The following is a 27,266-nucleotide window of genomic DNA, read 5'->3' on the forward strand; positions in this document are numbered from 1 at the left end:
AACAGGTTCACAGAACATGTTGTTTTGGCATGGGCGGAGCGATGAGGACCACGCCCACTAGAGCACTGGATACTATTCTAGATATCTGAACGATAGACATACAGTGTGAGGCAGCCACTGCGGCTATGAGACACTTAAGGCAATGGGGTATTGATACCCCAATATGCCTTTTCAAGACCAAAGAATACCCTATTTGATTGTTACAAAATAATTCAAATACGAACTGAGCTAATAAGGTTACATACATATTTAGGACAGTCCCAAGATTCGGCCTGACCGAACTTAGCACGATTTTACTGATTAATCTTCAATTATTCCCTTCCCATCACTATGTTGAATATTTTATGTGTAGACTTAATAAAAGTTTCTCTCCCCCATTTCGAGACTCAATTTCCGCCAGCCAAACATCTTAAAAGGGCTTCATTTCAATTGAAATTTTTGCTTGGGTGTGTTACGGTCATAGTTGCATTTTTAAAATTGTTTTTAAGTTGACGTTTAATAAGTTTTAAATGCTTATTATGTTTACATTCGACGACATTCTCTTTAGAATTTTTTGTTTTTTGTGTTTTTCTTTGCCCTCATTTATTTTATTGCAGAGACAAAACGAGGAAGTTGAAAAACAAAATGAAAACAAGCACTTGCAAGAAGTAAGTGCCAGATTGTGTAATGCAACCTACGTTAAGCATGTTTGGAGGAACTTCTACAACAAAATCAAATCAGTTGGTTCTAAAAAGTTGCTTAAGTAAAGTTGACATCCACGGTAGCCAAGTTCGCGATTTGCCAAATAATATGTCTAGAACTTAATAACAAATTTATTTATTTTTAATAATGAATTTTATTATTTTTTTTTTAATTTTCCTATTACCAATTATTGTGCAGACCATTTCTAAATATTTTCTGAAAATGAAATAAACGCATTGCAATTGCCGGTTTTAGGGTATTACTAATTGCCAAACTAAGTGCTTATAATTGAAATACCCCCCATGAAGTTGCATTCCGTTTGCATGAAAAAAAAAACTGTCGAGGTATGATATCCTCTTTGTTTGTTAGGGGCTACATTTTCTCTTTCCTCACTACCTACCTATCCACCTAGAGAAAAAGCATTTGAAATGTTAATCTCCTGTTTGGGAATGAAAGAAAATTTCAGCAAAGCAAAACCAAATAAACAATTCACAGCACTTTGGCAAAGGATTTCAGCTTTTCTCTTACTTAAGCGCTGCAATGCGGTAGTAGATGGGTTTATGATTCTCTTCAGAGAGGGGGAGCCACAAAAAAAAAAAAAAAACATTGAAAGTGCGACTAATGTGTTCAATTAACCTAATTGCATTATGGCAACAGGGACGAGACTATGTAAATGTATCGCAGATAATCGTCTTGCAACCATAAGGTTGCCTGGAATCACGCCAAAATGTCAGCTGGTAATTGTTTTACCCACAAACCCCAGCATAATGCCATAACGTCATAACAACGAGGTGCACACACACACACACACTACATGGAATGTTAATAATAGCACCCAAGAACGTGAGCATTGAAAATTGTCAAGAGAAGCTGTTTTATATTCGGCAAGAGAAGCAACTAAAACACAGAGGCACTAGCGAAAAGAAAATGTAATGCAATGACTTGGCAATTACTTAAAAGGAGGCCATTGCAATTCGACATTGAAACAATACTGACAAAAAATTGCGCTAATATCCTTGCCTTTGTCTTGCTCAAATGGGCAATTCTTTAAATAATCAAAGTTGGCTCTTTTTGCTTCACAAGATTTATTCACACTCTTACAGTAAAAACTTGACACTTGATTGTGAGGCCAATATTGCCGCCAGTATTGCGAACATTGGCCATGCCAACTTGGGGGCAAGCATCGCCCCATTGCGTTGATGTTTGGATGTCACCTTTTCAATTTCAACTTGACATATGGTTTCTCTGCGCAAGTATCTAAAGACGGACTCCACAATGCCCGATGGAGTTACCTCTTTACACTTTTCCAAATAGTTCAGTACACATTGCTCAAAGTCATGCAGCTCAATGCACTGCTTGGAGCCTATGACCAGTTCTGGCAACTCTGCAGGCACCTCGTCGGGCAGGTATGCGGCGAATGTGGCATTCATGCACTCCACAATGTTATCCTTGTTGGCCTCTAAACACTCGGGACCTTCCTCCGCTATGAAAAGGGCTATCGAATCGCCGTTTTTATGGCAGAGGGCATCCAGCAGCGATGTGAAAATACGCATCATATTGGCATTTTCAATCCTCTCGCTTGGAGTCAAACATACCAAGAGTTGCTCATTGAATTCGTTTAGACACTTCTTCGCTTGGGGAATTCTTTGGCAGTACTTCACAATAACCAAATCCAGATCTCCTGTGGGGCGTGCAGCTTCCACTTCTTCCAATACCTCTGTAGCATTGGCAATGTTGCTGACACACTCGAAGAACTTGTGGCCAGCCCTTTCGAACTTCTCGAATTGTGTTGAAGCTGTGCTATTTAGCAGAACTTTGCTGCACTTCCTCTCCAGCAGATCTTTGGCAGCTTGCAGGGAAAATTTAGATTGGCCCCGATTCGAAGGTAAATAACCTTGAAGTTCACTTTCTAACTCGAGCGCATTTTGGGCACTTGCGTTCTGAATCAGAGCACATGAGGTGAGAAGAACGAGAATCGTACACACCTTGGCCATGGAATTGGAAGCTAATATTCACCCTTTGAGAACTTAAATGCTACTGCTTGCAAATTTCCAATGACCACTCTCAATGGAAGCAGACCTTTATCGGTAAGCATGCTACTTTTTCACAAATACTTCTTAACCATTAGAAAAGTTTGTGACAGGTGCACTTCTCAAAACAGGGTAAAATATAAAATTTCGCAAATAGAGCTTCGTACAGTTTTGTGAATTATTTAAAAGCTTCGAATGTCAAATAATTTTTGTAATAAATTTCTAACTTTAACTTTGGACGCTTCAAATAAACGGTTTTAGGGCTCATTTTAGTCGGCCACTGCACCATACCCTGTCACCACGGATATCTTATCGGAAAGACCAATTCAAGCGCAAGAGATTATCCGCTGGTATGAATGCCGATTTTTAACTTATCAAACCCCAAAAAGCTAAAAGATGCGATAAGACGCAGTTTTTTGTGACCACTACAAATTGGCTCTCGAATGGCTATGACACCATTAGCGGGTATTCCATGCATGTATCTACATTGCCAATTTAAATTGGTACACTCTGTTTCAGAGAAAAACAAGTAAAAGCTAAGTTCGGCCGAGCCGAATCTTATATACCCTCCACCATAGATCGCATTTGTCGAGTTCTTTTCCCCATATCTCTTTGGAGGCAAACAAAGGTCAAAAGAAAAGAATTGCTATAATATTGGAGCTATACCAAGTTATGGTCCGATTCGGACCATAATTGCATTGAATGAAGAAGACCATAGTAGAAGTCATTGTGTAATATTTCAGCCAATTCGAGCAAGAATTGCGCCCTTTAGGGGCTCAAGAAGTAAAATAGAGAGATCGGTTTATATGGGAGGTGTATCAGGTTATAGACCGATTTGGACCCAATTTGACACGTATTTTCATGGTCATGGGAGGATAATAATTACGCCCTCTGGAGGCTCAAGAAGTCAAGATCCCAAATCGGTTTATATGGCAGCTGTATCAGGTTATGGATCGATTTGAACCATTTTTGGCACAGTTATTAGAAGTCATAACATAACACGTCACGAAATTTCAGCCAAATCAGATAAGAATTGCGCCCTCTAGTGGCTCAAGAAGTCAAGATTCAAGATCGGTTTATATGGCAGCTATATCAGGTTATATATCCGGTTTAGACCTTACTTAGCACAGTTGTTGGAAGTCATAACTCAAGACGTCGTACAAAATTTCAACCTAATCGGATAAGAATTGCGCCCTCTAAGTGCTCAGCTATATCAGGTTATGAATCGATTTAAACAATACTCAGCACTGTTGTTGGAAGTCTTAATAAAACACCTCATACGAAATTTTAGCTAAATCGGATAAGAATTGTACCCTCTAGTTGCTCAAGAAGTCAAGATTCAAGATCAGATTATAGGGCAGCTATATCAAAACATGGACCGACAAAGTCCATTTACAATCCCTACCGACCTACACTAATAAGAAGTATTTGTGCAAAATTTCAAGCGGCTAGCTTTACTCCTTCGAAAGTTAGCGTTGGCGCTTTTTCGACAAACAGGCGGACGGACATGGCTAGATCGACCTTAAATGTGATTACAATCTAGAATATATATACTTTATTGGGTCTTAGACGAATATTTTGAGGAGTTAAAACAGACCGACAATATTAGTATACCCCCATCCTATGGTGGAGGGTATAATAAAAACCCATCATCAATCAGCATTTTATGCGAATGCAAAAATTCCATTATATTTGTCTTTCTAAGAACTGCAGTTTGAGAATAAGAATCGGAAATATTTCAAAAGTTCTCAGATGATTTACAAACTCCGTGTTTTAGCAAAATTTCCCCTGCACACAACCCACTAAAAAGCAGAGCAGTGGTTATCCCCTTACTAATGCTGGCTACATTTGTGAGGTATAATGCCATGTTAAAACTTCTCAACCACGTGGTGTCGCTATGGGACACGCCGTTTGGACTCGGCATAAAGGGCCCCATAAAGGCATGAGGTCCCTTATCATTGAGCTTAAACTTGAATCGGACTGCACTCATTGATATGAGAAAAGTATGCCCTGTTCCTAAATGGAATATTCATGGGAAATTTAGTGTGCCGCATTTAAGTTTAAGTTTATTGATAAATTCAATTTCAACAATTTCCCTAGACTTTGGATAGCATAAATAAACAAGGTAAACTAATGTAAAGGCCTTTAGGGCCACTTTCTTCATATCTGCGAGAAACACAACTAGACTCTAAAACTGACTATTACACTGTGCCTATCCTTGGGCTGTCATTTATACAACGATCTTTAAAAATTACTTCACCACAGCTAGATCAATGGATCGTGGCTATGCTAACGCAATTAACGCAAATAAAAAAAGACCTTCTCATGTAGAGATCAGGAGATCTGTAGCTCAATTTATTGGATGCTACCTATGCGCCAGCCACAAAAAGGAAAGGTTCTAAACTCCATTTTGACGACGAAATAAATATTTGCTGACAAAGTCATAAATATAATGAGCAAAATTGCGTTGAGTTTGACAGGGCCGAATATAAAAGCCCCTTCACTATGGATTGCATTTCTCAAATACTTCGGCAAATGTATTTCTCTTTTCTTGCAAACGTGCTCAAGAAGACAAATCAGAAAATCAGTTTATGTGGAATCTCTATCGTGTTAAACATTCGTGTAAAGGATGGTCCAAACCGGATGGGACCATACTCTACAAGAATGTTTTGGTCAAACTGGAAAAAATTGCAGTCTTAGGGAATCAAGACGCCAAATCGAGAGGTCAATTTGTATAGGAGCTATATCTATACACAAAAAAAAAAGTTAAAAATAAACACTTCTTTCATCGGGCCTGATCCCGAAGCCCTAGCTTACATAACGCTAGAGGCATACCCACAAATTCCAGTTGCACTGGAATCTGTAAGGTAGTTCCTAGTCTCGCAAGCCCGTCTGCTCTACAACTCCCTGGGATATCTCTGTGGCCCGGCACTCAGAAAAGGTGTGTTTTGAACTGTTCAGCCATCTCTTTGATCGTTCTGAAACAGTCGAGGGCGGTTCTTTAATTTAGAAATATGTTTCCCATAGATTTAATGGCTGCCTGAGAATATATTTATGCCAATAGACGTAATGACATTACATCTTAACCACTCCACAACTTCTTCTTGATACACACTACAGTGGTCGGGTAACCTTCTCGATATGAGCAGTTCTAGTTTTTCAAAGTACACGCCAAAGCCCAGCTGGTCGGCAAGTTTGGAACCATCCGTATACAAATCTCTGTAACTTCTATTACCAGGGATATCGTTGTTCCATTCGGTTTCATCAGGAAAAGTGGTACAGTACTTTCTATCAAAAAGAGGCTCAGGCAATGTGTAATCCACACTGCCTGGAACATCGGTCATTGAATCAAGTACGTAGCCGCCATATGACCAAAGAGATAGTTCCCTTAGCCTCACAGCAGTTGTCGCAGCAATTTGTCTAGCCGCAATGTCCAGAGGCATTAGGTGCAGCGCTAAATGCAGTACATCAGATAGTGTCGACCTCAATGTAGAGCTGGCAAAATATTGATGGCACTATCGAAATTTTATTTTTTGTCTGAATATCAATGGATATTTTTCCTCTCGATACTATAGCTAAAATGCAATTGTTTGCAAAATTGAACAAAAATCAGCGATCCTACCTTGAATGTATCCTCTAAAATACACTGCGCCTATAGAGGGCGCAATTTTCATCTGGTTAGGCAAACATTCTTTACAACGATTTTCCCCATGACTTCCAAGATTAGTTGGGCGTATAGAGGGCGCAATTTCCATCCGGTTAGGCAAACATTTTTTACAATCATTTTTTCCATGACTTCCAACTGACTTTATTAAATTTCTATTGCTTCCATATAAATTGATGTCCCGATTTTTTGCTTCTAATTTTCATTTGAAATATAGGAGATGCGAAACTTACGATAGTATCGATACTATCGATATTTATTATTGGAAATATCCAATATAAAATCTTGCCATTATCGATAGTTTGCCAGCTCTACCTCAATGCGGCTGTAATGCACCAACAAGACATAAAGGGTGATTTTTTTGAGGTTAGGATTTTCATGCATTAGTATTTGACAGATCACGTGGGATTTCAGACATGGTGTCAAAGAGAAAGATGCTCAGTATGCTTTGACATTTCATCATGAAATCGGTTCGGTTCGAAATGTGTTCAAATTTTGACAAATTTTGTTCAGCGATGAGGCTCATTTCTGGTTGAATGGCTACGTAAATAAGCAAAATTGCCGCATTTGGAGTGAAGAGCAACCAGAAGCCGTTCAAGAACTGCCCATGCATCCCGAAAAATGCACTGTTTGGTGTGGTTTGTACGCTGGTGGAATCATTGGACCGTATTTTTTCAAAGATGCTGTTGGACGCAACGTTACGGTGAATGAACACATTTCGAACCGAACACTGATTTTGGTAATAAAATTCAATGATTTGCAAGCGTTGCTCGTTAGTAAGTCTATTCATGATGAAATGTCAAAGCATACTGAGCATCTTTCTCTTTGACACCATGTCTGAAATTCCACGTGATCTGTCAAATACTAATGCATGAAAATCCTAACCTCAAAAAAATCACCCTTTACTAAGGAACAGGGGTAAACTTCTCACATATCAAAGAATGCTGTCCGATTCAAGTTTATGCTCAATGATAAGGTCCTCCTTTTTATGGCTGAGTCCGAACGGCGTGCCGCTGTTCGACACCTCTTGCGGGGAGAAGTTTTTACATGGCTGCCATACTATTTTTTTAAATGGCATAGTACCTCAGAAATGTCGCCAGCATTTAGAGGGAAAAACCACCACTGAAAAACTTTTTCTGATGTTCTCGCCAGGATTGGAAACGGGGCGTTCAGCGTCATAGGCGAACATGCAAACTTCTGCGCTACAGTGGCCTCTAAAGAATGAAAGGCAAATGGGATGAAATCTAGCGCCTTGCGTGTGCTACGGTTACCGTTGCGACCCCCCATCCCACTTGGTATATACGGCATGCTGATATAAGGGAGTATACCTCCCACTTGGTATATAGGGCATGCTGATATAAGGGAGTATACCTTCCCAAGCAAGAAGCCGGTCTATCCGACACAGTTTGTTATTTAACCGGTGATGCATCATCAGGGTTTGGCAACTTAAAGAAGTCAAAACTTTTTGTCGCCCAAAAGATTTTCGACTCGAACACAATTTCAGCATTTATTTAGGGGGAATATTCATTTTACCATTTCGTTTGCAGCACATACAAACATCAATTTCCCACCCTACAAAGTATATATTCAAGATCGTCGTAAAATTCAAAGACGATCTAACTATGTCTGTCCGTCCATCTGTCTGTCTGTCCAAACGTATGTTGCTATCACGCTACAGATATTGAGCTGAAATTTCGCATAGACCTTTTTTATTAACATACGCAGGATCTGTGCGTGATTGGACCACATCGGGCCACCGTAGCGCAGAGGTTAGCTTGTCCGCCTATGACGCTGAATCGGACTGCACTCATTGATATGTGAGAAGTTTGTCCCTGTTCCTTAGTGGAAGGTTCATGGGCAAAATTTGCATTCCTTCCTTGAAATTTGTACATAAATAAAATTTGATTCAAATCGCCCCTATTTTGCTATAACTATGGTATTTTAGAGATGTTATATAAAAGGATTACAAATGTATCCATGGAAGATGGTCTCCAAAGTTCAGCACGGCCGAATTTAATGCGGGTTTTTTTGTTTATTGGATGTGCCCGAACATGCATTATCCCCATTTAAACCTTATAAGGATCGAAAATCCATTACTGGTGTTTGGGTTGCCCAAAAAGTAATTGCGGATTTTGTAAAAGAAAGTAAATGCATTTTTAATAAAACTTTGAATGAACTTTAATCAAATATACTTTTTTTACACTTTTTTCTAAAGCAAGCTAAAAGTAACAGCTGATAACTGACAGAAGAAAGAATGCAATTACAGAGTCACAAGCTGTGAAAAAATTTGTCAATGCCGACTATATGAAAAATCCGCAATTACTTTTTGGGCAACCCAATATAGTAGGACAATTATTCGCAGCTGCTATTCTAATTCCGTTATTTCAGTAACACTTTAAAAAGTAAAATAAAATTATTTTCCATCTTGACACCTGAAGTCGATGTAGCCTTTCTATCGAAATCATTAACAGATACTTTGCAACGACGTAGGTCGGTGGGGATCGCTCTTTCATAATTGGATATAGCCCCATACAAACGACTACGGATATTGACTTTTTGCTCGATTTGATGTGTGAGACATACTTATATCCTCCAAAACCATCACCAAGTACGGCTCTGATAAGTACATAATTAGATATTGCCCTCACACAAAGCGCTTCACCAATTTGACTGCTGAGCCTCTTAAGCCTCGCTGATTAACCCATTGCGCTGAAATTAAGTACGCGGAGTTAACTCATGTCCTCCATCAATGAGACTAAAAGCGATCCAGATTAGTTTTTAAGTAGACATAGACCCCATATAATCGTGTTCGCGAATTAAGGCTATTACAAGCTTGACCTTCGTGTATGTAAATTTCTTTTAATGTAAACTTTTTTCTCTTTGCAATTTCATAATGGCGACAAAATAAAAAGACAGCAACCAATTTCGTTATGTTCAACAGTTATTAGATCAAAATTATGCATTGGCTCATTCAAGATATGACATTTATCTAACTGTAAGGACATTTGTCAATTGGTATACAAGCACCGCTGGCATCTCGTGCATAGCCTTTATTGCAGTAACAGCCATCGGGACACCTGAAATGTGCGATAAGACAGGGTTTATTGAGGGTAGCACATTCTGTCTGACATGAATCGCCACAGTCGGTATAGAATTCATTTTGTGGACAACTCCTAGCAACCGCTGCAAAGTAAAGGCGGGAGGGGAGAAACCGAATCAATAAAATCAAATAATAATCGTATTGTCGTCAAAAAAAACAAACAAACAAACAATACCTCCAACCACTGCCACCAAAGCCCACAACGTCAGACAGATTATAATGAGATTACGGGAACTAGTTTTGGCCATTGTTAATTGCAATTAATTAGCACACAGATGTTTCTGTTCCTTATTTTGAATCACAACTGACTCCACAAGCAACGAGTCATCAGCTTTTATCTGTGTTATATGACTGTCAGCCATTTCGAAGAGAACTTTTTATTGACATATTGAAAGAACTCACGAAACAGAGACCAGATGAGAGACTTCAACAACACAGAGATCGCATTTGATTGCTTTTTACAAATGAAATGAGCGTTCTACGTAGTTTATAAAAGAAAATCGTATAAGTATCTACAGCATGAAGCTATGTTTACTTTTTTAAAGACCATTTTGGAAATCAATAAGAAGATAAAGATTTGGTTAATATGCTTAGTTTTTAATCATTCATCTAAAGCTTCAAAATATTAAAGTTTAAAAATCATATTTAAATCTATTGAAATTGTCATTTGAAAAATTGTTATCGAAATTTTAATTTCAGAGAAATGTTTGTTAAGAGTTTTTATTGTAATTAGAGAAAATTTTCTGTAAAATAAGTACGAAATTTCCTTAAAATTTTGTAACTCAGAAGATTTTATTGAAATTTAAACTTTTGAGAAAATGTCAGTCAAACTTTGAGGAAAAATTCATTGAAATTTTGTCGTGAGAAAATTTGTATACCCACCACCAAAGTATGGGGGGATATTAACCCATTTATGCATAAAGCTCCCTAGCAAAGTTTATTTCATCTTCTTGGAATTAAGTGGCGACAAATAAGCAATTTTGAAACAGTAGTCTTAACCTTTATGAAGAACGATATGCAGAGAGTAAGCTCAATGTAGGCCAATCTACTTCAAATTTATCATAATTCGAACGGGCACATTGTTGGGATGTTTCCAAAAGCCTGAAAAATAAATCTATTGGTCCCGTTAACGTACATCAATTTTAAGTTGATTTTTCTTGCTTTTACTCTCCTGCCACGCTTGCTTTTTTAGAAGTTTTTTTTTTCATTTTTTCCATTTTTTTAGTAAACAAGAACTTTAAAGTTGAAATTTGATCAAAATTATAGAACAACAGTAAATTTTGCTATGTTCTAACTTCTTTTCATCAAAAATAATCAAAAAAAATTTTCAAAGAAATAAAAACGTCCTATAAAAGGGACACAATGGACTAAGGGGTTAATCCATTATCCATTTCTGACCCCATAGCATATATTCCTGGTCGTCGTAAAAATCTAAGACCATCCAGCCAAATCCGTCCGTCTATCCATCGGTGTGTTCGTGTGCCTATTGAAAATCTGTCTTCAAAAATAGAGATATTGAGTTGAAACTTTGCACAGATTTTTTTTTTGTCCGTAGGCAGCTTAGGTTCAAAGACAGGCTACATCGAACTATAAATTGATATAGCTCGCATATAGGCCGATCTCCCGATTTAAGTTCTTGGGCCCACAAAAGGAGCATTTTTCATTAATCTCCCAAAGGGGAGCTACAGGCTGTTTGACCATGAGAATGAATGTCACTGGAATAAAAGCCATAAATTTAACTAATTTCGCAGAATATTGGTACAATGAGTTGTATTACACATCCAGAATATTGTGTAGATCGGACCATATTTGGATACAATCTCCCGTTTTATGCACTATTAGATTCTTCAACGTCCCTGACGAGTTTGGGATCGGACCATATTTCGATGTAGCTTCAAAGGTTTCGTAAATGGTGTATTGTGAATTGGTGAATGACACCAGTTTTGAGATAAAGCACAGAATAATACTGGCAAACAAAGATTACACTATACAAGACACTGATACTACCCGTGTTGTTATATGATTGTGAGGCATGGGTACTTGTGATAGCAGATGAGGCAGTGCTTGGACTATTTGAGAGAAAGATTCTTCGTAAAATATAGGGACCAGTTTGCGATAATGGAGAACATAGGCGACGTATGAACCACGAGCTGTATGACGACGATAGCATAGTTACACGCATCGAAATACAACGGCTGCGTTGGCTAGGTCATGTTGTCAGAATGGATGAAAAAGCTCCAGCAAAGAAGTCTTTTGAAGGCAAACACGTTGGTACACGCAAACCGGGAAGACCAAAAGCCCGATGGAAAGACCAAGTGGTGGGAGACACCTCGAAACTTCGTGTCAGAGATTTAAGAATGAGCGTAGAAGATCGAGGCGCTTGTCGAGTAAGTAAGTAGGTGTATTGTTGGTGTATGTATTGTTGTTTTGATTGAAATTTGTTCTTTTCGCTGCTAGATTTGTCTAGGTAAAAATTTGGTAAACCTCTTCGTTCATAAAGAAAATTTCTTTTCAATTTTGTCTTTGGGGCATAAACATAGAAAGGCCTCTGGGTGGTGGGCTAAACACACTAACACTAACTTTCGGGGACACTGTTTTATTGGTATACAAACTCCTTGATCATTTCACGCATTGCCACTATTGCAATAGCAGCCATCATGACATCTGACATTCACAATGAGACAGTGTTGATTGAGGGTAGAGCATAGAGTTTGACATGGAGAGCCACAGTCGGTACAGAATTCATTTCGTGTACATGTTCTAACTGACGCTACTATGCCAAAGGGAAGACCAAGCAATCAAAATATGAAAAAATCTTTATAGAAAAGAAAGGCAACACCTCCAACCACAGCGGTTAAAGTCCACAACGTCAAACGGAGTATGATGGGACCAGAGGAGCCGGTGCGGAATTACCGCATACGTGATCGAGTGCGCTTAAATATCGAATGAAATTTCATCTCGTATTTAATGGATGTTATAGGACGTTTTACACTTTTTAATTTAGTTTTATTAGCTATGATCGGTTTAAACATTCGCGTTCAAAATTCTCTTTTAATAAAGAAATACATAATTCACAATAGAGAAATTTAGACATTGTGAATCACCCTCAAATAACACACAGTTGTTTGTGCTCCTTTATCTGAAATCTGCGCAATTCAGTCTGTGAAACCTAAAACAGCGCCATTTAATTTATTTCATGTGCTGCCAGCCATTGTGGTTAACAGACATTTTTAATAATAGCAACCATATTGTAAAGTACTATTCCGTTTGAAGAATTCAACCAATCAATAACTGCGTTGTGGGGTGTTTCGTCATAGGTTTAAATGTAGTCCGTTTTCTTTGCTGAAATAATGACTCAAAGTTATTTTTGTTACAACAAAAATCAAGCAGAGTAACACTTTATAGCAGCAGTAAATATTGTTTTAGTTTTCTTGCTTAAAAACAATCACCTATTGGTTCTATCTAAATTTTCTTCTCTTCGTTCATCATTCACAATAGCCACTGTGGCTTGTGTCTGTGCTAAGTCGACTGTCAGCTAAGCAATCACAGGGTGCACTGAAATCATTGAAATGCATTAGGGGTATTCAAATACTATTTAAAGCTTTTTAAGCTATTTAAAAATACTATTTAAAGCTGAGTATGCACCTGTCGCGCAATTTCCGGTTGCAGTCAAGACATTTGTGTTGCCACTGAAAAATAATTGTGTGGAATACAAGATGGCGACAAACATCGATTTATAATTTTTACCAAATTTTAATCATTTTTGGCTAATAAAGTACATATGTGCTGTGATTATTCGTTTTTATTTGCAAATAACTTTATTTCATGTTTCATGGAGCTATTAAAACATAAATTTTCATTCGTAACTGCAAGAAAAAATTCTCCAGTGATTATTATGTCACCCTGTTAAGCGAGATTTTCGGTAACGGCACCGGGAACGAAAATTTCACCAGAAGTGCATACTGCGCTTAAGATGATAAGTTATCTCAATTTTTTATGGCAATTTGTTGCTAGTTAGAACTTCTCAATTCCCGTACTTGTGGGTTATGGTTGGCGCTTTAACCCCAATAGGAAAATTCCCATATGGTATCAGTACTGACCCAGCCCTGTTTGCTTAAAAAAAAAGTTACGTGACTTGTGATAGATGCAAAGTGTTTAAAACCATTATCCTTTGTTGTTGTTGCTGTTATCGTAACCACATTTGTATGCGTTAAGCTCATAGCTAAGCAAGCTTGTTGCGGTTCATAGGACCGATAGTCGTAAGAACGTTAAAGCCATTGATTACTTAAAGGCGTCAATTCCTCGCGTGCCATAGTAGTTATAGCAGAGCCGTCGACGGCTCTCGATATTGCTGATTATCCGCGACTGCAATCACAGCTACTCCGTACAGGGAGCATTCCACTATCCGCAACCTGTTGAGTATGCACCTGTCGCGCAATTTCCGGTTGCAGTCAAGACATTTGTGTTGCCACTGAAAAATAATTGTGTGGAATACAAGATGGCGACAAACATCGATTTATAATTTTTACCAAATTTTAATCATTTTTGGCTAATAAAGTACATATGTGCTGTGATTATTCGTTTTTATTTGCAAATAACTTTATTTCATGTTTCATGGAGCTATTAAAACATAAATTTTCATTCGTAACTGCAAGAAAAAATTCTCCAGTGATTATTATGTCACCCTGTTAAGCGAGATTTTCGGTAACGGCACCGGGAACGAAAATTTCACCAGAAGTGCATACTGCGCTTAAGATGATAAGTTATCTCAATTTTTTATGGCAATTTGTTGCTAGTTAGAACTTCTCAATTCCCGTACTTGTGGGTTATGGTTGGCGCTTTAACCCCAATAGGAAAATTCCCATATGGTATCAGTACTGACCCAGCCCTGTTTGCTTAAAAAAAAAGTTACGTGACTTGTGATAGATGCAAAGTGTTTAAAACCATTATCCTTTGTTGTTGTTGCTGTTATCGTAACCACATTTGTATGCGTTAAGCTCATAGCTAAGCAAGCTTGTTGCGGTTCATAGGACCGATAGTCGTAAGAACGTTAAAGCCATTGATTACTTAAAGGCGTCAATTCCTCGCGTGCCATAGTAGTTATAGCAGAGCCGTCGACGGCTCTCGATATTGCTGATTATCCGCGACTGCAATCACAGCTACTCCGTACAGGGAGCATTCCACTATCCGCAACCTGTTAACGCGCCTGGTATATCTCAGCTGAGCTGAGCGCCTTCTCTGAGTAAGGCACGATCCACATCGTTTGGGTGCCGGGCCATAGCGGAATAAAAGGGAATGAAAAAGCAGACGATTTTGCAGTAAAGGCTAGAGGACTGCCGTCAATAAACCGAAGCCTTTCAAGGCGACGCAGTCCGAGTTAAGGGCGTCGGCGACGAATACGCATGTAGCCCTAAGGAACAGCGAAACGGTCGGTTGGACGGCGAAAATCCTATGGGGAGATCCAGATCGTGAGAAGACGAGGCTATTACTGAAAGGAAGTAAGAAGGAGGTCAGTATAGCTTTCGGTATAATAACAGGACACATAGGACTGCGAGCTTACTCGGCTTTCGCGGCCAACAAACACCGGTACTTAGGTGGGGACACAATAGCAGACATGAACCAACTAAATGGCCTGTTATGGAAAACAATTCAGAATTTTGTAGCACGGAATTCCTTGTTTAGGGCTTTCGAAGTTACTTTTTAGTATTAAAAGCGATCAACAAGCCCATTAGTGGCTTAGAGGTATGTGAATAATGGCATGGGGCGGATAAATATCCGCACTCTCCTAACTTTCAACGATATTTTGACCTTCATTTTAGATTTTTGTATTTAATACCAAGACGCAAAATGAAGGAAATGTTAACCTTCCAATTAGACCACCCGTGGGAAAACTGGCAAATTTTTGCTATTTTACATTTTAAAAGTTTGTAGAAAGCTCACCAGACGAACTATAGAACATTTGGTCGAGCATTTATTCCTATAAAAATTGTTAAATGATCGGTTTTAACTTAGGCTGTAGTGCTCATACCAACACATCCTCAAGTCAAGTTTTTCGCTCAAGTTCTAAATTTTAATTCGGATGTTTTAAGAATTTGACAAGAGCTCTTACAGACATTTATATCGAGCCATGTCTAGCTTAGACACTTGAATTAGCGTTCGAATTGCTAAAAACTATCCGCAATAAAAGCCTTACAAACAAAATTACGCCTCAAAAGGAAGAAATCATGACCAAACAACGAACTAACCCAATAGAGATCTGATGATTCGATTTCTCTCTTGCCAAATTGCCACTCTGCATTGTGAGCACAACTTCGTGCTTTACCCCAACGACGATCTGTATGCTGTAGAGTTAAGAAGAGAATGCTGCCGCTTCCAACTGTCTTAGATGGAAGTTACTGGTGGCCAACTCTTTGGCTATTGTGTGGCGAGCATTCAGTATTCAACGGGAGCGCAAACGAGTAACAACGTAAAAAAGACAAACGCGGCACCACGCGAAACTTTTGATGGTCAAGTGTGCAAGTGTAGATGGTTGTATAGATGTGTGTGTGTGTGCAACAGAAAATAAAAGATACATATGAGATTTTCTTTAAGTATTCGGCCTTCTCGAATCAGAAAAATTTAAAAGAAAATACCCCACATCAGCAAAAAAAAAAGCAAATTCAAAGCAAAAATTTAAAAGTCCAAAAAAGAAATTGTTCCTAGAATATAAAGGAAAAGGCTTAAATGGTTCTTGGCCGTCTCTTTACACTGAACATGGTGCGGTAGATGCGTTCTCAATAAATCATCGCTGAAACATTAAAATTCGCGCTGTACTCCATCGTCCGAAAGAAAACCAATGGTGACAGAAAAACCAAAATTTCCCTTCACGCGCGAGTATTAGTGTGTGTGTGTGTGTGTGAATGTGTTTGTTTTTGTGTGAGTGTGGCTGAACGAAGCAGCTTTTGGCCGTGTGGAAAATGGTAAAGAAAACGTTGGCATTTTTCCAATTGTATTTTCATTAATTAATATTAAAAGAAAAATTGCAGTGTCACGGGAAAATGCACACAAGTGCGAGAGTGTGTGCCAGAGTCTAGGGACATGAGTGTGTGTATGTGTAAACTCAGTTCGTGTTCGAGTTGTTGTTGTCTTTTTTTTTTCTTTTTCTTTTTGACGTTTTTACGACATTCCTCAGTGTTAGCAGCAGAAAAGTTGTCTGACTTGTTTGGCGTTTTTGGTTTTTTGCTGGCCATGTTGTTGTGGTTGCTTGTATTGTGCTGTGTTTTTTCGTTTTGTTTTCAGTGCTCTGAAGGAGAATCCAACACTCGCACTACAAACACACACACACACACATACCAACAAAACATGGGCGCACATTTACACTCAAGAGATGTATTGTCCGTCCCCACGTTTTGAACCCCAGAAAAAAACAACAACAGCAACAACATGGACTAGCGAGAACCAAGATCAAACACTTTGGCTTCCTTCCCCCCTCCTGCTTCGGCAACAACTTGACGATGATTGGGATTACACCAAGATGACGATGGCAATGATGATGATGGTGTTTATGCAGTTGTGCTTGTTTTCGGACCCCACGACTATGGCTTTGTTGTCTAAGAAATTTAGCAAAAACCATAAGAAAACACCAAAGCGATCTCTTGCTGCTTCATTTAGTTCGGTTTTGTGACCATTTGCCCAATATGAGCAATCACCTGTAATTAACGAAGACGTCTTTTGGTAATCACCCGATAAATACAGTTTCCCAAAGCAAGTGCTCCCAACAAATGCTAATTCCAAACGCCGATTCGATGGTGTAGTTTACATTTCTTCGATTGATTGAAAGAGACCTGTGAAATCATACATAACGCGTTCGTTTCTTAAGTCTTTCGTTTTGTTTGCCCAGTGTTGTGCAACAACAACCACATGTCTCTCCCTCTGGCTTCTTTCTCTGTATGGCCCCCTAAAGAAATACAACATGCGTGTTGCCTTTAACAATGGAAAATATTTAACAAGTCACTCACCGTCATCATCATCATCATCACCACCACTGCCGCCAACACAAGGAACCACAACAACAACAACAACAACAACATTAAAACATTTTGCTAATGTTTATTTAATAACAGATAACAACATAATAACACACCGGGGATGACCGGAATGCCGGAAAGAAGTATTTCGTAGAATTAATTAAAACCAAAAAAAAAAAAAAAGAAAAAGAAGAAAACCTACAACAACAACAAATTTACAAGGCATTAAATTACAACAATCAGATATCGTTTCCCAAAGATGTAATCAAAGTTTTCTAATGAAATAAAGGGAACATGGGCTAATTAGTCAGAAGAAGAAGTCTCAAAAGTTTCTGAGAAATTCATCTAAATGGAAGACTTTTTGTATTTTATAACACTGCGTCCTTCTTCATCTCCCATAACTATAAGAATGGGTTGGGAATTGACTAAAAGTTAAGCCCTTCAACATATGATGAGGGGTCTTCTTACTTCATCATACCGTCAACAACACCTCACAATACTGACCCAAGACTTCGAAATGTATGCATATTCTTGATCACTTTGATATTATAGCAATGTGCGTCAGATTGTTTGACAAATGCTTAAAGTTTTGAATGGGTAAGGCTATCTCCTTGAATTTTTACACAAATAGTTTTTACTTCTATAGGTCATATGGGAAACCTTGTGAGAATGAGATTAACGCATTCTTTGAGTATGGCATGATCCACAACGTTTGGGTGCCGGGCCATGGCGGAGTAAAGGAGAATGAGAGGGCAGACGACTTGGCTGTAAGGACCAGAGGATTGCCATGAATAAACTTTACAAAAGCAGAGCCTTTCAGGGACACACGGTGCGAGTTATGGGTGTGGGCGGAGGGGGATTTTTTATGACTCAGTTTTTCGGCGTGGCAGCACTGGTTGATAATTGTGTCGAAACGTCGTGAGTGTACATGGAAAGTGTTCAGTATACTCTGTCGGTTTGTCAGGGAGAAACATACAATCGAGCAACTATTGCAAATCGAATACCAGGTTATTGTTGAGAGAAAGTCAGAAGGAGGTCATAATGGCTTTCGGTATCATAATCAACACATATGAGTATGGGCACACTTATGCACAATAGACTTGAAACAACTTAGTTGCATAGAACAGAGAACGATAAGGGATTTTGGGAGCAGCACGGAATTTTTTGTGCAATCATGGATGGATTATGCAAAATAAATTTGAAACAACTTGGGGGAATAGAACATGGAACGACAACGGACTTGGTGAGCAGCACGAATCCCTCACAATTCTTTGGGGTAACTTTTCAGTATTTGGAGCGCACCAAACAAGCCGATTGCTGCTTAGGTGTAGGCATGTTGGCCGAAATTGTTAGTTGTTATGTTATGACTTGCAACATCCACGGTTAATAACCTTGAAATAGTTCACATACGAAACGACCATCCAAGTAATCTCTTGAGCATCTAGAGGACACAGTTCTTATCCGATGGTACCTTAAGCTTCCTTATGATTTTTATCATCTGTAATACATAACCTGGCACACAGAGCCCATACACAGCTCTTTTCCGAATTGGATGAAATATTGCATATAGGCAAATCCCAGAAACAGTTTACCAACCAAAAAATTTTCCAAAAGTTCCAAATGAATTTTTTGGTTAACACAAAGGATATGGCATTTTATAAATCTATAAAAAAAAACTAGTAAAAGCGCGTACAGCTTTGCCGGGCGGAATCTTATATACCCTCCACCATGGATTGCATATGACAAGTTCTTTGAATGACCTTTTCAAATATATAAGAGCTTTATCAAGTTATAGACAGTTACAGTCATGGCTGTTAGAAGTCATAGAAATATACCACTTCCAAAAAATCGGGCAAATCGAGTAATAATTACACCCATATTATATCATGTTATGAACTGATTTAGGCCATACTTGGCGCAGTTGTTGGAAGTAATACCAGAACGACACATGCAAATTTTCAGGCAAACCGAAAGAAAAAAGTTTGTTTCTTATTAGAAAGTATTTTTAAACCCCTTAATTCACTATAGGTTATTTACTTTACGTAATATTTCAATCGAAAATTGGGTAAAAATTCCATTTTTTGATCAATCAGTTCTAATATCCCTTTAAAAACGAGCAGTATATTGCACACCTGCCTCCTAATGCCAGCCTTGAAGTTTTCATTTGGTACCGAAAACATTTCTAGAGGCAACGAATCCGTCTGCGGAAATTTCCTTTCTTGAAGAATCTTCAATTATCAATTGTAGTTCAGTTCCCATCAATATTCTGTGCTAAGCCATCCTAAGCTAAAGGACCTAACATTCCCAACTTAGCCTTAAAGAAGCATGCTGGTGTAAGCTTCCTTAAAATCACTTCTAGCTGCAATATTTCTGTTATTTATCGCTTTCATCATCTATAGATAATTACTTCATAGTCTTTTGTCTTCCATTTGCTCAAAACAAAATCTTGACAAGTGTTTTGTTTTGTTTTTAGATTTTACGCTACACAGCTGTTGACACAGCGATTTCATAGTCAACGAAATGCCTCAAAGTGTCAATGGCTTGTGAGCAACTCTTTTCCATAAATATCCCATAAAGATAGACATTTTATATTTCCATGTTGACATACTTCGGCCATTCCATTCCACACCACCCTATCCCACATTAAAATTTTTATCAATTTACAATACACCACGACGTTGTTTAAAAATACGGGTACGGCGATCGACAGGTTGAAACAGTTTTCGGCATAATATCATGGATCAGATTAACATTTTAAACAACAATGGCCAAGCGGAGAGCACAGAGCAAAGAACTGAAAAAATTTTAATCAAATTCAGACTCCCGCTTTGGATTACAAGAAGTATGTAATGCGACTTTTAAATTGGGTTAATAAGACACATTTTGTGGTTTTTCAGGTTAGGCTACGTATGCCAGCTAAGCTATAGTGTTATTCAAACTTTTATTCATATTGGAAATTTCTATTAATTTGGAATGCTGAAGTGCAATAAAACTTTGTCACCCTAAAACTTAAAATAAAACCAAAATACGATGTTTTGCGTTTGTATTCCATGTGTGGTTTGTGCACCCTGTTTGCAATTTCCCATGAAGGTACCTAAAATTTGGAGAGAGAGAGAGATAAACTTGCAGAAATTGGCTTTAGATGATGAGAATCAACATACATCAAGTTGCGTTTACGTTTTCTTGACTCCCTTTCGTATTCAATAGAAACTCTAAAGTTTTTGAAATTTGTATGGATATCTACATACAAATTTCAACAACATTTGAGTTTCTATTGAATACGAAAGGAAGCCAAGAAAACGTTTGACTAACTTTAATCACAACTTTCAAGATACGCATTTATAATGGGGGAGAAGAAACTTTAGAATCAATATTTACAGATCTTTCAAAAATAGAATCAGTGATAAGATTATACATTAATATGCTGGACTGCAACATATCATTGCATTGCATTGGATAGAATCGAACAAAAACTACAAGCTTGTCCAGGCACCTCCTGGCAGGCCCCTAAAATTAGTCACCTCTGATTTTTGAAATATTGTTCGGGCTGCCAAATCTTCATTCGTAGTCCTATTTCCAAAATATCCCTAAAGCAAAGTCCTCTTGAGGTCTAAAAAATCTCTTCTGGTCAAAAAGTTATCTCTACCCGTTCTCAAACGGCAGATTTTTTCGACTCAATACCACTGAGCGTTGGAATTGAATACTTGAAAGACCTTGTACCTTGATCATCGTATCCAAAATTGTAGAAATATACCATCCCGACTTCAAAATCAGCATTCATGTGACTGCCAAACACTTCAGATCAGATATTGTAGAATGAAGTCCAAAGGCATTATGAAATGTATAGAAACCATAAAAAAGCTGCAAGCACATGACACATAAAGATACTCGACCTGGTACCCGAGAGAAAGTGGGAGGATACAATAAGCTAGAAAATATTTCGAATAGAGGACAGAATTATAAATCAAAACTAAAGAGATCCGCGAGTTATTTGTTGGTTTGATCTGATCTAGGTGTACTCTATGGTTTGACATTAATCACAAGAGGTCTAATAAACAACTTCAATTCGGTTAGCGATATCCAAGAACTCTAGCAGCAGTCATAATTTAGCACCGTGTTATATACCCTAAAGCATGACATACCATGTATTGTAATAACTGTAGTAGAAGCTGCCTTGATTGGGAATAAGATGATCCAGTGGATTCGATTGGGCTGATCTTACGAATGAACCACTCACAATTATATTCACATATTCCAACAGGATGTAATATTCCCAACACAAGACATAATAAAGCATTTGATACCATCATCATGGGGACGAACGCATGCATATTTACTATAGGAAAAGTAATCGGGACATGCAATCCTGTCCACATTTTTTATTCTCTTCAACTATCTCAATGTTAGACAAACTGTACACTTGCTTAAAGCATTGGCAAGCTATGAAAATCACGATTTCATGGTGATTGAGCGTTTTGATTTTTCTGTAATAAAAATATACAACAAAAATCAATAAATGACCATAAATAATTAAAGATCCAGATACATTTACCGTTCCCGCATATGTTATCTCAAAGTATAATAAATGGTAAAACATTTGTATACTATGTATGGCTTTAAATTATTACACCAACAACTCTGCTTATAAAATAATCCAATAAAATCCATCTCTTTGCCATCTTGTTTTCTAGGTAGCCCCACCAGCTTTCCAAGTGAATTCCATTTATGGGGCATAACAAACAGCTACCAGATTACATACATTCATAGTTCCCACATATTAGTTTGATTTTACAAAACCCTTAAGACGACTGGCTGCTCTCGATCCAAGGTTCATGCAACAGACATAGAATATCAAATGTTTGAAATTACAATAAATGCCACATTGTTTTCAAATCCGGTTTTTCTTTCTTTCCAATTTTCAAAAATCAAAAAATGGTCTAAATGAAATTAAATTCAAAACAGCTGCCGCATCTATCGACAGAAGACAACATTAATTAGATTGGGGGCCCGAATGCGTAACGTTTGTATCGCGGCGCTCTCTGAACGACCGACCTAACTTATCGATATATTTTTCAATATTTCATGTCAGACCAATCATTCGATAACAATTTGCATAAATTACCAATTACCAGGGCATTGTTGTTGTGCACTTTGGTATTCTCTGATTGAAATTGATGTTGGTATTCTGGTAGCCACAGAATTAATGCTTTCGAATGGTAATCGGCGGAGGGAGGGTGGGTTTCCCCCTGAAAATGTCTTATAATTATGTTAATAAGTTTATTGATATTTCAATAACTGTCATTTGGTTGCTTTGGGATGCTGTACTATTTTTGTTTGGCTTAAAAACTAATATCTCAAAAAGGTAAAAACGTGGGGATTGGAGTTGTTGTTGCAAACCCAATCTTCAAAAGTAAGCGCCGCCGCATTTTGGTACGAAATGCTCATGAGATGATAGTTTAAATTCATAAAAATGAATTATAATGAGGCTTGAGTTGGCCACCATGTACTTGTGTGTTCTAATACTATATGGCATCGATGATTTATATGTTTTATAATCTAAATACACAGACTTTAAATCGTTGACTCAGACAACAATACTCGTCGCAGTAGCCGCAGTCAGAATCCGCCGTCCATATATCATACACCCAGAAATAAAGGTTTGCTGATAACAGCAAACTCTGTCTTTTGTTTTAAAAGTACAGTTGTTTAACCTTTGAAGGAAACATGTTCAAAATTTTGCACATCTCAAAGACAGCCAATTATGATTACGATTTTAGTAGTCTGCTGCTATTTGAAATCATAAAAAAAATTATAAAAGTATAAAAGTATAAAAAGTTATGTAAAAAACTTTTAAATTAAATGATAAGATGTGATATTCATATGGTTTTAAAGCACTTTTGAGAGTTTGAGGTTACAATCAAACTTCCACCAAGTAAAAGTAGCAGAAAATGTTTGCTGTTTTTGCAAAAAATTACTGTTGCTGTTTTTACCAACAAATTTCACTGAGTGTAATAGTTCGTTTAGAGCAGGCGTTTACAATTAGAATGATTAAAATCATTACGAGCATTCTATAAATAATATTTACTCTTAGAATGATCATTAGTCATGTCATATTCTTAGACATATATTCGTGTGTATACAAAAAGGAGAGATTTGATAGTTTCTACTATAAATGAGATAAGGATTTTATAACATGATTCGGACCTTAACTAAATCATTTGAGAATTCATAAACAAGTCAATAGCAGTCTTTCTGGTCAATTTGGTTCTAGAATGAGAGAAGAAGTCTGTTTGCAGAAGTCTTAATTCTTTGGTATATTTGGGGCACTTGACTACTCATTTCCCGTAGGGACATGACTAATGATCATTCTAAGAAAGGCCATTCAAACCCAGACTTCTGCAAACACCAATTTACCCATGAACATTCCATTAAGGAACAGGGGCAAACTTCTCACATATAACTGAGTGCTGTCCGATTCAAGTTTAATCTCAATGATAGGGGGCTCCACCTTTTTATAGTCGAGTCCGAACGTCATGCCGCAACCTCTTTGGGGAGAAGTTTTTACATAGCTGCCATAACATTCATTCAAATGGCATAGTTCCTTACAAATCGTCTGCTTCATGCTATCTTGTTCCATATGCCATTTTCGAATTTTTTGAGTTAGGAAACCGATCCTACACACCCTTTTAAGTATCATTTTTAGTTTTCGATATACAAGGTGTAAATTTCAATGCATTTTGCAAAACTCAAGTGCGTTTATCTCAAATTCAATCATCTCAAGTGGTGTATGAACAAGATAGCATTACACCTCCGACAGAAGAAGAAGACGAAATGGCGCCAGCGTTAGGAGAAGACAACCGCGGTGAAAAATGTTTCTGATTATCTTAGCATCATTCAAACCCAGGCGTTCAGCGTCATAGGTGGACATGCTAACTTCCATTGGCCTTTCTTAGAATGATCATTAGTCATGTCCCTACGGGAAATGAGTAGTCAAGTGCCCCAAATATACCAAAGAATTAGTTGCCCGTCACAAGACATATCCTACAGGGAATGAAAAGTTTCAATTGTCATATCTTATGATTCTTAATTATTTTTTAAAAAGTCGCTTAATTATTGTTAACAATTGCTTATCCGTTAAATATATTTGCTAACTAATGTTATCTTCCTTAAAAATCCTTGCACGGTATACTCATCATTTTCGAACTGTCCCAGGATCTATCCTAAGGTGTTAGAATGGTGGCAATTCGTCACCTCGAGCGACAAATCTTATAAAAGTGATAGGGTTTTCCATGTTAGAGGACGAGAACCTATCCCGTGATAGGTTTGGGACCTGCCCCATTCCCCGTAGAGGCCTTATTCTTAGTGCAGGGAAATCATTCAGATTGTTTTAAATATTGCAATACCTTACGATAACTCTATACTGCTGGTTATATGTTTTATAGGTTCCTTTTCTAAAATCAACGGCAATCTTGAGTTGTAACATTCGGTCTCTTAGTTACATTTCCAATAAGGTATGAGCAAAACTGCTGATCGTAGCAACAAAAGTAAAGGAAAGCTCAGTCGATATATTTCAAAGTTAATATAGGTAACTTCAGTTGCCAGCAGAATTCAAAAGCCACCCTCCACTGTCGCATATCTCTCAGCATATGGCTGAACAGTTTAAAATTCACCTGTTCTGTATCCCGGGCCACAGAGATATCTCAGGTACGATGAGCGCGCGAGACTAGGAACTACCTTACGCATTCCAGGGGAACTGGAATCTATGGGTATGTCTCTAGCGACTTGTAAGCTAAGTCTTCAGGATTGGGCCCGAAGGCTAATGAATGGCAGATGGTCAGAAAGTGGGAGTTGTGAGCACCCCAAAATTATATGACTAAATCTAGATTTGAAGAGGTCTACAACTCTGCTGTCGCTGGCTCGAACAGACGTCTCAGTCATTGTGTCCGTCATAACAGGTCACTGTCTGATCGAAAAACATGCTGACAGACTGAAGGTTGCAAGTAACGACGTTTGCAGAAGATGTTGTGCAGACGTCGAGGAAGAAGAGACTATAGAACACTGGCAGACGGATGCAGTTCCACTTTAGGTTCTCAAATTTAGCGGATGGATGCATTCACAAGTTGTTGGGCTTTTCAAAGCGATCTGAATGAAGCAACAGTACGAACTAAAAAACATTCTCCTTCTCCAGTTCCTGTGGTATCACAAGGGACGTAAACGTCTAAGGGGGTTTGATAGCAGACTGCCAACTAAACCTAACCTACATCAGTTTAGTGTCGCTCGCATTTAAATGTTCATTTACTATCCGTCGTCTTTTTTACTCCATCATCAAAACTGAAGCTGAATCTCTTGCAAAGTTATCTGTTCGACCATTTTCTGGAACATTTCTGTGACTTTGTACCTAATACAGATAAATTTTAACTTATTCAACCACATCGTAAAGAGGCCTGGGACTCTCGAGTTATAAAAGCTTCGGGGCTAGCCAAAAAGAATTCTCACAGAACTCTCATTGTATTCTAAAGGTTCTTTTATGATTTCATAGACCTTTATGTCGGTGTCTACTTGTATACTTTTCTATTTCTTGGTTAACACATGCCTTGGGTTAGGTTGAAAGAAGGTGGAGAATTTTATCCGCCCCATGGCACTATGGCCTTGCACCTAAAAACTGGTACTATATTCACTTTTCGCAATAATTTTCGCTATCCATTATGGTAACGACTCTAGATTAAACTTGTAACATTAGAAAAATTACCATTTTCATTTATTATTTTCTTTTTAAAAATCGAATTCCGCCAGCGAAAAGCGAACATAGTTCCAGAAATCATCTTATTCTGCGTTGTAAATGCTGGAATCCAGTGTTAATCGCAGAATTCATAATCGCTCTCTTTGATGGTTCAAGTCTGATAACGTATCCCCACCTATGTGCTGAAGACAATTAGTCGCGAACCTTATATTTACCTGTATCTAAGGTAGTTGTCTGCCTTTTGGCCAAATCATAAGAGTTAGTGCTTGTGTTAACTTAACAATGTCTGCGCTTATTATGCTTGGCTTCAACCTTTTTACTTGGTTATCGTTTAAAATGTTCCTCTGACATCAGAAACTGTGAATTTTTCTATCTTTTGCTGATCGCCACTAATAGGACACTGGTCTGTAGTCCATTTGCGGAAGGAACTGCTGGATTTGTAGAATGGTCATTCGGTGTTCCAATTAAGAAATCTTCAAAACTTCCCATAATCAAATCTTCAAAACTTATCAGAATTTGCTAAAAGTCAATCCATTTTCGCACCAAACTTACTTAGCAAATATTTCCTACTCTTATTGTCTTTCATTGATGTCTTTGACACCTTTGCATCTTCCACCGTCTTATTGCCCACAAATAATTGTCGTGACAAAACGAGAACTGCTAGTTCCTTCTCTGAAATATGGGTTAAAAATTCACTTTTGTATTTTGCAAAAAAATAAAAAGGGTTTACTGTACTTAGTCTTTGCTATTGGCATACGCATAGGCGGGAGCGGAGGGAACATTTCAAGTCTTCCCTGGAAATCCTTATTGCCAAATTTTGAATACCGTATTAATGTTAACAAAATTCGTTTTGCCTAATAAATGTTTATGTCTCAATTCCTGAGGTGGCAACCAACAGCAACCAGCAAATGGCAAGCGAACGAACGACCAGCAACCATGAAATCATTCTACCACTCCAAGCCATTATTAAAATTTTAACAACTTTTCGGCCCACCGAAGAAAACCAAATCAAAAGATAACGTGTAACGGTTACACCTTAAATAAT

General features: G+C 37.9%; 3 protein-coding genes and 1 long non-coding RNA gene across 4 annotated transcripts in view; 1 reads left to right on the top strand and 3 right to left on the bottom strand.

Annotated features, from left to right (window-relative positions):
* Positions 1 to 1,778: 1,778 nt before the first annotated feature.
* On the bottom strand, positions 1,779 to 2,686 carry LOC106084169 (27 kDa hemolymph protein). Its single transcript, XM_013247682.2, has one exon. It carries the CDS (start codon positions 2,673 to 2,675, stop codon positions 1,779 to 1,781), a length of 897 nt encoding a protein of 298 aa, XP_013103136.2. The 5' UTR covers positions 2,676 to 2,686.
* Positions 2,687 to 9,214: 6,528 nt separating this feature from the next.
* LOC131997133 (inducible metalloproteinase inhibitor protein) lies at positions 9,215 to 9,798 on the bottom strand. Its single transcript, XM_059367531.1, has 2 exons — positions 9,651 to 9,798; positions 9,215 to 9,558 (listed from the first exon to the last, which is right to left on the bottom strand). Exons 1-2 carry the CDS (start codon positions 9,721 to 9,723, stop codon positions 9,365 to 9,367), a joined length of 267 nt encoding a protein of 88 aa, XP_059223514.1. The 5' UTR covers positions 9,724 to 9,798; the 3' UTR covers positions 9,215 to 9,364.
* A 6,144-nt stretch (positions 9,799 to 15,942) lies between these two features.
* Positions 15,943 to 27,266, top strand: part of LOC106084203 (tetratricopeptide repeat protein 28) — a 48,718-nt gene continuing 37,394 nt past the window's right edge. Inside the window, exon 1 of the mRNA XM_013247745.2 lies at positions 15,943 to 16,434. The gene's annotated coding sequence lies outside the window, so the exon portion shown is untranslated. The remainder of the gene's footprint in view (positions 16,435 to 27,266) is intronic.
* Positions 21,814 to 22,727, bottom strand: LOC106084210 (uncharacterized). Its single transcript, XR_001220768.2, has 3 exons — positions 22,611 to 22,727; positions 22,034 to 22,293; positions 21,814 to 21,965 (listed from the first exon to the last, which is right to left on the bottom strand). It is a non-coding gene; the product is annotated as an uncharacterized LOC106084210 (long non-coding RNA).

This window comes from Stomoxys calcitrans, chromosome 4 (genome assembly GCF_963082655.1).
Source record: "Stomoxys calcitrans chromosome 4, idStoCalc2.1, whole genome shotgun sequence".
In the NCBI taxonomy this organism is placed as follows: domain Eukaryota; kingdom Metazoa; phylum Arthropoda; class Insecta; order Diptera; family Muscidae; genus Stomoxys; species Stomoxys calcitrans.

Coding starts and splice junctions, on each gene's coding strand:
- LOC106084169 (XM_013247682.2), bottom strand. CDS start 2,675: ATGGCCAAGGTGTGTACGATTCTCGTTCTTCTCACCTCATGTGCTCTG.
- LOC131997133 (XM_059367531.1), bottom strand. CDS start 9,723: ATGGCCAAAACTAGTTCCCGTAATCTCATTATAATCTGTCTGACGTTG. Junction 9,559..9,650: donor TTTGGTGGCAGTGGTTGGAG/GTATTGTTTGTT, acceptor TTTACTTTGCAG/CGGTTGCTAGGAGTTGTCCA.